This window comes from Chiloscyllium punctatum, chromosome 12 (assembly GCF_047496795.1).
Source record: "Chiloscyllium punctatum isolate Juve2018m chromosome 12, sChiPun1.3, whole genome shotgun sequence".
Lineage (NCBI taxonomy): Eukaryota > Metazoa > Chordata > Chondrichthyes > Orectolobiformes > Hemiscylliidae > Chiloscyllium > Chiloscyllium punctatum.
Window position 1 is genome coordinate 12,392,371 of NC_092750.1, and position 12,994 is coordinate 12,405,364.

At 42.9% G+C, this 12,994-nt stretch overlaps 1 protein-coding gene across 4 annotated transcripts in view; it reads right to left on the reverse strand.

Annotated features, from left to right (window-relative positions):
* The window catches only part of LOC140483601 (high mobility group protein HMG-I/HMG-Y-like), a 254,191-nt gene that overhangs the window by 179,426 nt on the left and 61,771 nt on the right, over positions 1-12,994 (reverse strand). For all 4 annotated transcript variants that reach the window (XR_011962008.1, XR_011962009.1, XM_072581857.1 and 1 more), the window contains exon 2: positions 1,813-2,118. Coding sequence is in view for 2 of the 4 variants with exons in the window: in XM_072581857.1 (XP_072437958.1) it covers positions 1,813-1,932 (120 nt within the window). In the remaining 2 variants the exon portion in view is untranslated. The remainder of the gene's footprint in view (positions 1-1,812; positions 2,119-12,994) is intronic.

The following is a 12,994-nucleotide window of genomic DNA, read 5'->3' on the forward strand; positions in this document are numbered from 1 at the left end:
AAATAATGCATTTACATTTTTGGCCTGGCTTAAGGAATTGTTGAGCTTAATTACCAGAGTATTCCTCCTGTAAGGGTCATCACACTCGCTAGGCCCTGATTGCTCTCCAAGGTGCTGGTGAGCTGCTTCTTTGAATCACTACTGGGATTGGAAGGAGATACACCCACAATGTCATTAGAGAGAGAGGTCCAGAATTTTGATCCAGCAACACTGAAGGAACAGCGATATATTTCCAAATCAGGAGAATGAGTGACTTGGAATGGAACTTGTTCCCATATTCCAATTATTTACAATTTAAAGTAATAACTTGGATGTGGGTTCTGAATGTACTACAGCCAAATTTGTAGATAATACTAAAATAGTCAGTTGCAATAAAGACATTTACAAGTGGATTTGGACAGGTTAGGTGAATGGGCCAAAATACGGCAGATTGAGTTAAACGTGATTAAGTGTGAGGTTATCCATTTTGCTCAGAAGAGAAAAATGCAACTTATTATCCAAGTGGAGGGAAATTTCAGAGTGCTTCAGTGCAGAGGGATCTGGGTGTCTTAGTGTATGAATTGCTAGAAACTAGTATGCAGGTACAGTGGGTTGTAAGGAAGGCAAAGGGAATTTGGACATTTATTGCTAGAGGAAAAGAGTAATCTCAAACTTTTAACATTTGCCTGTACCTGTGTTTTTGTTTTTGCCGCTGTTTACTTATTATTTACTATCTACACTATTTAACTTTGTGATCTGCCTGTATTACTCGCAAGACAAAGCTTTTCACTGTGCCTTGGTACATGTGACAATAAATTCAATTCAATTCATAAACATAAGCAAGTGTTGTTGCAACTGTACAACTCATTAGTGTGAATGCATCTGGAGTACTGAGTATAGTTTTAATCCCGTTACCCAAGGAGAGATGTCATTGCTTTGGAGACAGTCAGAAAAGGTTCACTAGATTGATTGCAGAGGTCAGGGCTTGTCTAATAAACACAGGTTGAACAGTTTAGGTGTAAACTCTCTGGATTAAGAGGAATGAGAAGAGTTCTAATTGAGGAATAAAAGACACCAAAGGGGATTGACAAATTGGGCGGAGAGAAGGTGTTTCCTCTCATGGGGGCAATGTAGAACGAGAGGTCATAGTTTTAGGATAAGGGGTGGCAGATTTATAACAGAGATGAGGAGAAATTACTGCTCTCAAAGGGTGGTGAAGCTGTGGAATTTTGCTACCCCAGAATGCAGTAGATGCTGAGACACTGAATAAATTGAAGGAGATAGACAGAGTTTTAATTTGTAATGGGTTAAAGGTTATGCAGAACAAAAAGGAAAGTGGAGCAGAGGCCGAGATGGGGTCAGCCATAATCTGTCAAATGGCGGAGCAGGCTTGAGGGGGATGAATTGTCAGTTCCTTGTCCTTATGTATCTGATGCCCTTCGAAGTGATAGATGACGTAATTGTGCTTTCAACGGAGCCTTGGTGAGTTACTGCTGTGGACCTTATGGATGGGTTCGCGCTGTTGTCATTATGTGTCAGTGGTGAAGGGGGTAAATATTAAAGGTGGTGGATGGGGTGCCAATCAAGTGGGCTACTTTGTCCTGGATGCTATTGAGCATCTTGAATGCTTGTAGAGTTGCACCCATCCAGGCAGATGGATGCCAAATTGACTTTATTTAGTGATTCTCCAGCAAAGAGGAGGTAAGGGATTGATTTTTGTGGTGTAAATTGTCAGACACACAGAAGCACGCTTGGATCTGTCCTGGAGATGGCCAAGTCAGTGTTACCCGATGAAGGTACTGCTTGTGTTGCTAGGGAAACCCAAAGGCTTACTTGAGGCTGCTTCTTGGGCCTTCCTCGTCCTCTCCTCACAGGTTCAGCTGCTGGAGCAGGCTGTTTGGCAGCTGCTGCGGCCTGTCTGGATGGTCCCTCTCTTGCCCCGCTGTTGCTCATTGCTCTTTTCGTTTGGCTGGGGTGGGGAGCTGGGAGGGGGGAGGGGGGAAAGAGACTTCCTGAGATCTTCAGAACAAAAGAGGGCAGGAGCTGATGCTGCAATGATGACTGTTTGCCCAAGAGTTGGAAGGCCCCACACCTGAGCAAAAGGCTGACTCTTCAATCCAGTTAAAAAAGAAACGTTACCTACAAAGAGAAAGAAAAATCGGTCAATGCCTAATTCTGACGACAACTTCTATCCAGACAGACTTTGTGTAGCAAAAGATGGTTCCCACCCTTCCTTCACCAAGCGGTTTATAAGAAATTGAAGATCAACTTATAGACAAACGTGATGATGGAAAGTTCAGCTGAAGAGGCAGATACTTAGAAAGGATCTTTAGAAGATGAAGATGGGAAAAGAGGGACATTAAGAAGGAAGAAAGGGCTCCAGATTACTATTGTCCCAGAAGGCTCCATCACCACTAAGCATTGATGAGGCCGCAGCTGATGTACTTATTGTACAAAGATATCACACCCATACAACAAAGTCACATAACCCTCAGAGAGAGAAAAATTCTCATCTCAGTCCTAAAAGGGTGATTTTCAACCAGTGCCCCCAGTTCCGGACTCAGGAAACTTTCTCTTTCTGTGTCCACCTTGTCAAGATCACTCAAGATATTGCAAACTTCAGATCTGATGTCCTTATTTATAGAGAATTACAGATGTCCTTATTTCTGGAGAAAAACACTTGCATTGGAAACAGTTCAGAAAAGGTACGCAAGGCTGACTCCAGAGACAAAGGCAATGTCTTAGGAGGAAATATTGAGCAACTTATTCATTCTTTCATTGCAGTTTAGCAGAAGGATGACATTATTGAAAGTTAATATTCAGATGGTGGCCAACAGATGCTGGTAGATTGTTTTCCCTCGTGGGAGATTCTTGAACAAAAAGAGCATAATTGCAGGATAAGAAGTTTCCAAGTTAGCAATGAGGAGAAGTTTCCACTCTCAGAGCATCATGAATCTTTGAAAATCTGTAAGAGACCTGTGTCATTGAGCAGTTGAATACCAAAATGGAATGGTCATTGATTTATAGAATCTATAGATCATTGATCTATAGATCTATGTGCAATGGGTATCTGGTGAACTTGAGGCCAAGATTGAGTCACCTAGAATGCACTGAATTGCAGAGCAGGCTCAAGGGGCTGAATGGTCTCTTCTCCTCCTATTTCTGTCTGTGGAAAGGACACATAGAAATGAGAGTCAGGAGGAGTTGCTGAGTTAAAGCTTGGCGTAGCCTGAAACAAAGAGGTTTCACGTGGGGAAAAAGAAGAACTAAGACTTTAAAGGAAATTGAGGATAGAGAGTGATGAGAAGGACGAGGAGCTTGGATGGACTGTCCGAACAGGTTTGTAGAGAATGAAATGTTTCCCATACCCAATTCTCTATTTTTTGATCTGTGTCATGTTCGGCAACAATCCAATGGTCATGATATTGCATCTGCTCCAATCACTGACCAAATGGTTACATTTATGTTAGAGTCTGGCTAGGGAGCAGCAGGTTTTGTTTTCAAAGTGTGAGATCCAGTAGCTATCCTAAGGAATAAAGCCACAAGATTCCGTAGCTTTGGACAAACAGTGACACATTCTACTATACTATGTCAGAACTATAACACAATCCCGAGGACATATGTATTTCTAACAGCCAGAATACAGGTGTTAGGTATGGGTAATAGATTGTGGTCAAATACCGCACAAAATAATTAGCGCAATTAAGACAGATTCCCCCCGATTTCTCAATACACACCCTCCACCCACCCCCGGTCAGGTCGTAATGATGTAATCGGTCATGAAAATTTACTAAATTTCCCAATGGATCGCGATTCTTCACTTTTGCTGATTTAGCTTTGAAATTCCTTTTCTAGAGCTGTTCACCTATGGCTAACTCAATGCCTGCTCCCCTTCTAGATCATCACCCTCCTTTCCTGGATCTATGCTCCCCCATGCCTGTACGTCAAAACTGCACTTCAATAGTTCACAAAGAAAGCCTGAGACTTCGCAGACAGCGAGCTTCACCGAGCTAGAGCTGTCCCTGGGAATTCCACCATCACCACCACAAGCCCCCCCCACCCCCCCCGCCCCCAGCCCCACTTTCAAGACAACTCCATCTCTGAGCCAAACTGAAGCATTAATCCTTGCAGCCTGTTTCCATGACCCTCACATCCTCCTCCAAAAGAGAGGAATAGTGAATGTCCCAAGTTATTAGTTCTGCAGGATTGGTTTTGAGTTCTGACTCCAACACTTCACTGTATGCTAATTCCTAGAACCTCTCCCTGAGTTCTGACTGCAGTGAGGAATTCAACTGCTCTGGACTCCTTCCTAATCCCATTCATAGAAATGGTGCAGTTCAACTGGGGGCTTCCCAGCAACACAACTAACTGCAGCACTTCTAACATTGTTGGAGTAAATTACTGAAGATGCTGGAATCTGTACTGAAAGCAACAAATTACTGGAGATCACAGCAGGTCAGCCAGCATCCATGGGAGAAAGCAAGCTAACATTTCGAGTCGCGGTGGTTTGCTTTCTCTCCATGGAAGCTGCCTGACCTCATGAGATCTTCAGTAATTTTTGTTTTCATTCCTAACATTGTCTTCATCTCAAATCCTTACTCTGTGCCTGTGACCTTTGAAGAAACAGGAATTGCCCAAGTTCGCCCTTGGAAAACCTTATAACTGGCCCTCCCCTGTTGCTGGGCAGAATTGAATATTGTCACCATGCATCTCTTGGAGAATTCTGTACCATAAATGTTACTGGTCATAGAATGCTGACTTGCTCAGTACAAAAAAAGGATATAAATAGAGGAATTTGTTGCACATCACTAAGGTGGCTTACCCTTGAATTGCATCAGATGGCTCAAATTGTTTTACCACAGGAATTCCTTCACACTGCAAAGCCCTTCTGTTGCTCTATGCATTTTTACAGACTGGTATTTTAAAATGGATTAAGCAGCACTAACAAAGGGACCTCTGCAAATGGTTTGCATGGGAAGAAAGGCTTTATTCTCCTTTCAGGAAAGAAAGCAGAGCTTTAACAAGAACCTAGCCAGGCCACACTTCAGAGAAACTGTATAAAATGGGAGAGAGAAAAAAAAACCCAGTTGACACATTACAATACTAGTAAGATTAGACGTCCAGTCACTCACAAATTTCCCCTTCCCACACAGTTGTCTCGTTCTGAAGTATGAAGTACACAGTTTGTATGTATTTTCCTAGTACCTTGAACATTATGAATGTTCCTGTTGCGTTACAGAATTGATAAATAACCTATGTTACTCTGCATATGGTTTTAATTGCATCAATGAGAAATCTTTAAAGGCAACGGGCATTGACTGAGTGTGTTAATCTGATTAATTAAGAGTCATTAGGGATGATGCATTGCAACACCAATATTCAGTCCATGATTCAAAAGGTTAATGGTCTTAAATGTTTATTGCTTTTTTTGTCCCCTTCTCATTTCCCTTAAGGCTAACAACTAGCAGTGATGAAGAATGGATCATTTCCTGCTGTACATTTTGTAACACTTCTGTCCTTATTCTCCTAGGGCGGGTTAACAAAGGTAGTGAATATGAATGCTTGTTGAGGGGGAAACAGTCTAACGTAGGGTCAAGGTTCACAAATACCTATTATTATTAACTTTCTTGTGTTAAAGTCAGACATCACACGACACCAGGTTATAGTCCAACAGGTTTACTTTAAATCACAAGTTTGTGGTTTCAAATAAACCTAATGAATTACACCCTGGTATTGTGTGACGTCTGACTCTGTCCACACCAGTCCAACACTGGCACCTCCATGTAACGGCTACCATTTCTTGTGTTATTTATCTACGTGTCTCCCTCTGTTCAGTTTTTCCGACAGTCTCGGGAACGAGAATCATTCTTCTGTCAATTACCTTCTGTAATCAGGAACAAAAAACTGGATTACTGCCTTTGTAGAATTGACCTCTCCCTTGTCTGAAAGCTTTGTGAGGAGGACTAATGATTCTAGTCAATGCCTACCTCTGGAACGGTCTCTAGGTTCCATCTAGTCTTGCACCTAGCTCACATTTTTCATCCAGCTTCACTTTTTTCCCACGGTATCCATGTTTTTGTCGCTGCTGTCCACCATCTTGCTCACCCACATTCCCATATCTACCCATTGCTAGTGGCTGGGGTCGCATATTCTTAATGGGTGAACCTTCACAGGAGGTGAGTTTTACATTTTTTTTGATTTGAGGGGACAATCCTGAAGTTGACCACTCCTCATTGACTCTCCAAGATTAAGTACATGAAACCATCAAAAAACAATCATCAGTCTGAGCTGAAATTAAATCTGCATCTTCAGGTTGATTCACATTCTTTCAGAAATATCAAAAGTCCCCAGCAGATTATCCAGCTCGGGTGAAAAAAAAAAGAGAAAAAAAACACCAGACACAGGAATACAAAAGTGAACTATATTTCAGGTCACTGCTTTGGTGTAATGAGAGAAAGAAAGATGGGTTGGTAATAGCAGAACTGGAAGACTCTCTCTCTGTTTCTCAGTCTCTCAACATAACACCTGGTTAAAATTCAAGAAATAACTACTCAGTAAGAGCTCAAAGATATTGACAAATTCCACAAGTGCTGAGGATACAAGTAATTAATTGAATAATTAAATGTAATTAATTAAATTAATTAAATAACAATGGTCTCAGCTTAAATCCTCACACCTTAAGAACTCCAAAATATTTTTACTCTTGACTTTTCTTTTTGTACTGACCACCCTTCCTCTTTTTGATGTCATATTGTGTGTTTGTGTATTTGATGGAATATTGTGTTATTCTTTCCAGAGCTAGTAATTAATATAATTCCTCTTTCATGCTAGAAAATCTTTGTAATTGGCTTTTTAATTTTGACTTTCATTGAAATGTGATTTAGTGGTGCTCTGAAAAGAATTAAAAATATACTTCTTGCGGCTAATAAAGGAGGTCATCGATTTAACCTTAACTAGCCATAACAGCATTCAAAGATGCTGACGTATCACCTCTGCGCTCACTGACTCAAGATCCAACAACAGCCGAAACTTTACAAATTCCATCCTCTCATTCAAAGACTTTCATGATCTCAACCACTCTCTCTCACCCCTAGCTCCATGAACTCAAGTGTTCAGACTCCTGCAATTATGAAGGCTTGATCATTTCAAACTCTTCTCACTCTCTGTCTTTGGCCACATCTTCAGCTGCTTGGACCCTAAGTTAGACGGAACTTGGCCTTTCTTTATGTAGCACCTCCCATAGTCCTTGCTGCCCTTAGAAGGTGGTGCTAGATCTTTTGCATGTGTAACCATAGATTTTCACAAGAGTGTAGTGGGTGTCTTGTACTCAAACAGCCTGTCCTGTGTTATATAATGACTTTAACACAAAGTACCTCACAGAAGCATTTAGATTAGATTAGATTCCCTACAGTATGGAAACAGGCTCTCTGGCACAAGTCCACATTGATGCTCCAAAGAGTAACCCACCCCAGACCCACTTCCATCTGACTAATGCACTTAACACTACAGGCAATGTAGTGTGGCTAATTTACCTGACCTGCACATCTTTGGACTGTGGGAGGAAACCCGCACAGACACTGGGAGAATGTGCAAACTCCACAGAGACAGTCACTCGAGGGTGGAATCGAACCTGGGACCCTGGTGCTGTGAGGCAGCAGTGCTAACCACCGTGCCACCCAAATATTTACACAATCTATGATGCAGAAAAATGCATTGGTATACTCACGATTTTGGAGAGAAGGAGGAAGGCAAGATGCAGAGGTGCAGAGGTTAAGAGAGGGAACTCGAGAGCCTGACATGTAGTCAGCTGAAGGCATGGTCCCCAGTTGTGAAGTAATTAATTAAAACGTGGGGTGCTCACAAAACTAAAATTGGAAAAGTGCAGAGATCTCAGATTATGGGGCTGCAGGAGATTAAAGAGATGGGCAAGGAATGAAGTCATGTGTCGATGTGCAAACAAGGATAAAGAGTTCAAAACTGAGGATATTGCTTGACCAATGTAGTTCAACAAGCACAGGACTGATGGGGGTAAGGGGACTAGGTACAAGTTAAGGCAAGAGCAGCAGCATTTCGGGAACCCTTAAGAATATGACAGATCAGTCAAGAGTCCAATGGAAAACCATATGATGTTTGAGTAATCGTTGATTCCATGTAAAAGTCAACTCTCCCCCACTGGTGTAAATCTACTTAAATCATATAATAGCACCCCCACTAGGGCAGCTGTTCAGATCCTCATGTCTGCATACGCCAACATGTAATTCCTAGGTGACCACCTTTTAAAATTCATTTATGGGATGTGGGCAGTTATTGGCTATCCCTAGTTGTCCCTTGAGAAGGTGGTGATCACCTACTGCCCTGAATCGCTGCAGTCCACATGCAGTACGTTGACCCACAATGCCTTCAAATTCCAGGATTTTGACCCAGCGACAGTGAAGAAATGGTGATAAATTTCCAAGTCTTTGTTCTGGATGGTGTCAAGAATTTTGAGTGTTGTTGGAGCTGCACCCATCCAGCCAAGTGGTGGGTGCTCCTTGTGCCTTGTAGATGGTGGACAGGGCTTTGGGGAGTCAGGAGGTGAGTTAGTCACTGCAGTGTTCCTAGCCTCTGACCTTGTAGTTACTGTGTTTATGGGGCAAGACCAATTGAGTTCCTGGTCAATGGTAACCCCAAAATGTCGACAGTGATGGTAACAGTTGAATATCAAGGAGTGGTGGTTAGATTGTCTCTGACTGATGATGGTCATTGCCTGGCAATTGTGTGGTATGAATGTTATTTGCCACTTGTCAACCCAAGCCTGGATATTGTCCTCGATCTTGTTGCATTTGGACATGGACTGCTTCACTACCTGAGGAGTCCTGAATGGTGCTGAATATTGTGCAGTCATCAGCGAACATCCCCATTTCTCACCTTATGATGGAGGGAAGGTCATTGTTGAAGTAGTTGAAGATGGTTGGGCCTAGGACACTACCCTGAGGAATTCATGCAGAGACGTCCTGGAGCTGACATGACAAACCTCCAATGACTGCAAGCGTCTTCCCATGTAGCAGGTATAATTCCAACCAGCCAGGAGGATGCCCCGGTACCCAGTGATTTCAGTTTTGCTAAGGCTACTTGATGCCTTACTTGGTCAAATACAGCCTTGATATCGAGGGCTGTCACTCTCCCCTCACCTCTGGAACTCAGCTCTTTTGTCCAGGTTTAAACCAAGGCTGTAATGAGGTCAGGAGCTGAGTGTACCCTGGGGGAACCCAAACTGGGTCAACCCAATGCGCATTGCATTCCTAACTCTCCTGCCCGCTGACATGGGTATCAGGAAGGAAAGATTGACACACATCATCGCTTAAGCTTAAAATTCGAAAATGAAACAAAGGACTGCAGATGCTGAAAATCTGAAACAAAAATCTAAACAGCTGGAGAAACTCAGCAGCACCTGCAGCATCTGTGGAGGGAAAGTGAAATTAACAATTTGAGTGCTTTCTTCAGAAGAATCAGATACAATGGTTTCAGTCTTCCCAATGTTTGATTGGAGATCATTTCTCGTTGTACTGCACAGGATGTCAGACAATCAATCTGATAATGTACTCACAGTCGAGGGAGTCGAGTGAGGCGATAGTGAGGAAGAGCTGGGTGTTCCCAGTTCTTCTGATCTCAGCTAACGTTATTACTGGACAAGTCAGATCCCAGAATTAACTCTGGCTTGTTTGATCTTATTTTACTTTTAATTTTTATTTAAAGAGGCAGTCTTTCACTGAAACATAACCTCACAGGGCTGCAGATTGGGCTTTTAACAATAACACGGAAGTGCTTTACACAAAAGAGAAAGAAAGAAAATAAGCCAAGCAATCTAAATATATCACAGTTTGGAAAGATTTCAAAAGCACAGCATAATAAAAGTCTCTTTACAGTTTAATCATACGCCTGAGAAACTTCCTTTCCCTGTAGATATCTGATGGGTCGACCAAACTATTTCTTCTCAGTTCTGGTCCTGTAAGCTGTGAAATCTCTTTCTAATATGTTCATACAATTGAGAGCATAGACTTTGTCAGTATTTCAATAATCCAGAGTTCTGGCCAAATACGTTACCGAGGTAACTTATTTCCTTAACTGCTTTTTACACAAATCTCCTTTTGTACATGAAACTTAAAAAAAAACCCTCATGGAATGCAGGTGTCACTGGCTGGGCCCCGTCTTTATTGCCCGTCTCTAGTTGCTCCTTGAGAAGGTGGCGGTGAGCTGCCTTCTTGAATTGCTACTGCCCATGTGCTATGGGTAGACCCATAATGCTGTTAGGAAGCAAGTCCCAGGATTTTGACCCAATGACCCAATGGCAAAAAGGGGACATGAGATAGCTTTGGCAAATAGGGTTAAGGAGAATCCAAAAGGTTTTTATAAATACATTAATGACAAAAGGGTAACTAGGGAGCGAATACAGCCCCTTAAAGGTCAGCAAGGCAGCCTTTGTGTGGAGCTGCAGGAGATGGGGAAGATACTAAAAGAGTATTTTGCATCATTATTTATTGTGGAAAAGGACATGGAAGATATAGAATGTGGGGAAATAGATGGTGACTCCTTGAAAAATGTCCATATTACAGAGGAGGAAGTGATGGATGTCTTGAAATGCATAAAGGTGGATAAATCCCCCTGAGCTGATCAGGTGTACCCTAGAACTCTGTGGGAAGCTAGGGAAATGATTGCTGGGCCCCTTGCTGAGATATTTGTATCATCGATAGTCACAGGTGAGGTGCTGGAAGACTGGAGGTTGGCTAACGTGGTGCCACTGTTTAAGAAGGGTGGTAAGGAGAAGCCAGGGAACTATAGACCAGTGAACCTGACCTTAGTGGTGGGCAAGCTGTTGCAGGCAAGGCAAGGACTGATTAGGGATAGTCAACATGGCTTTGTGCCTGGGAAATCATGTCTCACAAACTTGGTTGAGTTTTTTGAAGTAACAAAGAGGATTGATGAGGGCAGAGCAATAGATGTGATCGATATGGACTTCAGTAAGGCGTTTGACAAGGTTCCCCATCAGAGACTGATTAGCAAGGTTAGATCTCATGGAATACAGAGAGAACTAGCTATTTGGATACAGAACTGGCTCAAAGGTAGAAGACAGAGGGTGGTGGTGTCGTCGGGTTGTTTTTCAGACTGGAGCCCTGTGACCAGTGGAGTGCCACAAGGATTGGTGCTGGATCCTCTACGTTTCATCATTGACACAATGGCTTGGATGCGAGCATAAGAGGTACAGTTAATAAGTTTGCAGATGACACCAAAATTGGAGGTGTAGTGGACAGCGAAGAGGGTTACCTCAGATTACAACAGGATCTGGACCAGATGGGCCAATGGGCTGAGAAGTGGCAGATGGAGTTTAATTTAGATAAATGTGAAGTGCTGCATTTTGGGAAAGCAAATCAGAGCAGGACTTATACAATTAATGGCAAGGTGCAGGTTCATAGTTCCTTGAAAGTGGAGTCGCAGGTAGATAGGATAGTGAAGAAGGTGTTTGGTATACTTTCCTTTAATGGTCAGAGTATTGAGTACAGGAGTTGGGAGGACATGTTGTGGTTGTACAGGACATTGGTTAGGCCACTGTTGAAATATTGTGTGCAATTCTGGTCTCCTTCTATTGGAAGGATGTTGTGAAACTTGAAAGGGTTCAGAAAAGATTTACAAGAATGTTGCCAGGGTTGGAGGATTTGAGCTACAGACAGATGCTGAATAGGCTGGGGCTGTTTTCCCTGGAGCATCGGAGGCTGAGGGGTGACCTTATAGAGGTTCATAAAATCATGAGGGGCATGGACAGGGTAAATAGACGTGGTACCTTCCCTAGGGTGGGGGAGTCCCGAACTAGAGGGCATGGTTTTAGGGCAAGAGGGGAAAGATATAAAAGGGACCTAAGGGGCAACTTTTTCACGCAGAGGGTGGTGCATATATGGAATGAGCTGCCAGAGAAAATGGTGGAGGCTGGAACAATTACAGCATTTAAGAGGCATCTAGGTGGGTATATGAATAGGAAAGATTTAGATTAGATTACTTACAGCATGGAAACAGGCCCTTCAGCCCAACAAGTCCACACTGACCCGCCAAAGCGCACCCACCCACACCCATTCCCCTACATTTACCCTGCACCTAACACTATGGGCAATTTAGCATGGCCAATTCAGTTAACCTGCACAGTTTTGGACTGTGAGAGGAAACCGGAGCACCTGGAGGAAACCCACGCAGACACAGGGAGAATGTGCAAACTCCACACAGTCAGTCACCCGAGGCTGGAATTGAACCCGGGTCTCTGGCGATCTGATGTAGTAGTGCTAACCACTGTGCCACCGTGCCGCCCAGAGGGATATGAGCCAAATGCTGGCAAATGGGACTAGATTGGGTTAGGATATCTGGTTGGCATGGATGAGATGGACCGAAGGGTCTATGACTCTATGACTCTGAAGGAATGGGTAGTTTGGAGGGGGACTTGCTGGTGGTGGTGTGGGGGGGGATGGGGTGTTCCCATGTATATGCTGACCTTGTTTTTGGAGGTGGAGGTGATCCACTGCATAGACACACCTGCCACGGACTGAACCAAATGAAATGGAACCCAAACATTTTGGGACTAAATTGAGAAAACTAAGTTGCTGATCCTACATTCTGCTACATGAATGGCTTTATGATCTTTCTCTCCTGACATAAACCACAGCACAACAAACTTCCATTCACACTTGGAGGCTTGTGGTTACCTGATCTCAGACATGTACTGTAGTCGCTTGAAAGTCATAGTTCTGGAAAGACTGATCTAATTAATTAGAAACCCTTTCACAAAAAAACAAATCCAAACTCTAAACAAACGATGCTAATATACGGCACGTCTCTGATCAGACAGCATACAAGTTGATACTACAGAGATAACCGATTTAAGAACATCTAATTTACAAACACAATCCCATACAGGGTTGTAACTTTAAATATCTGACATGTGAACATTTCTTGTACTTACAAATTTTACTGTCCTGCATTATTTTCTGATTTGCCT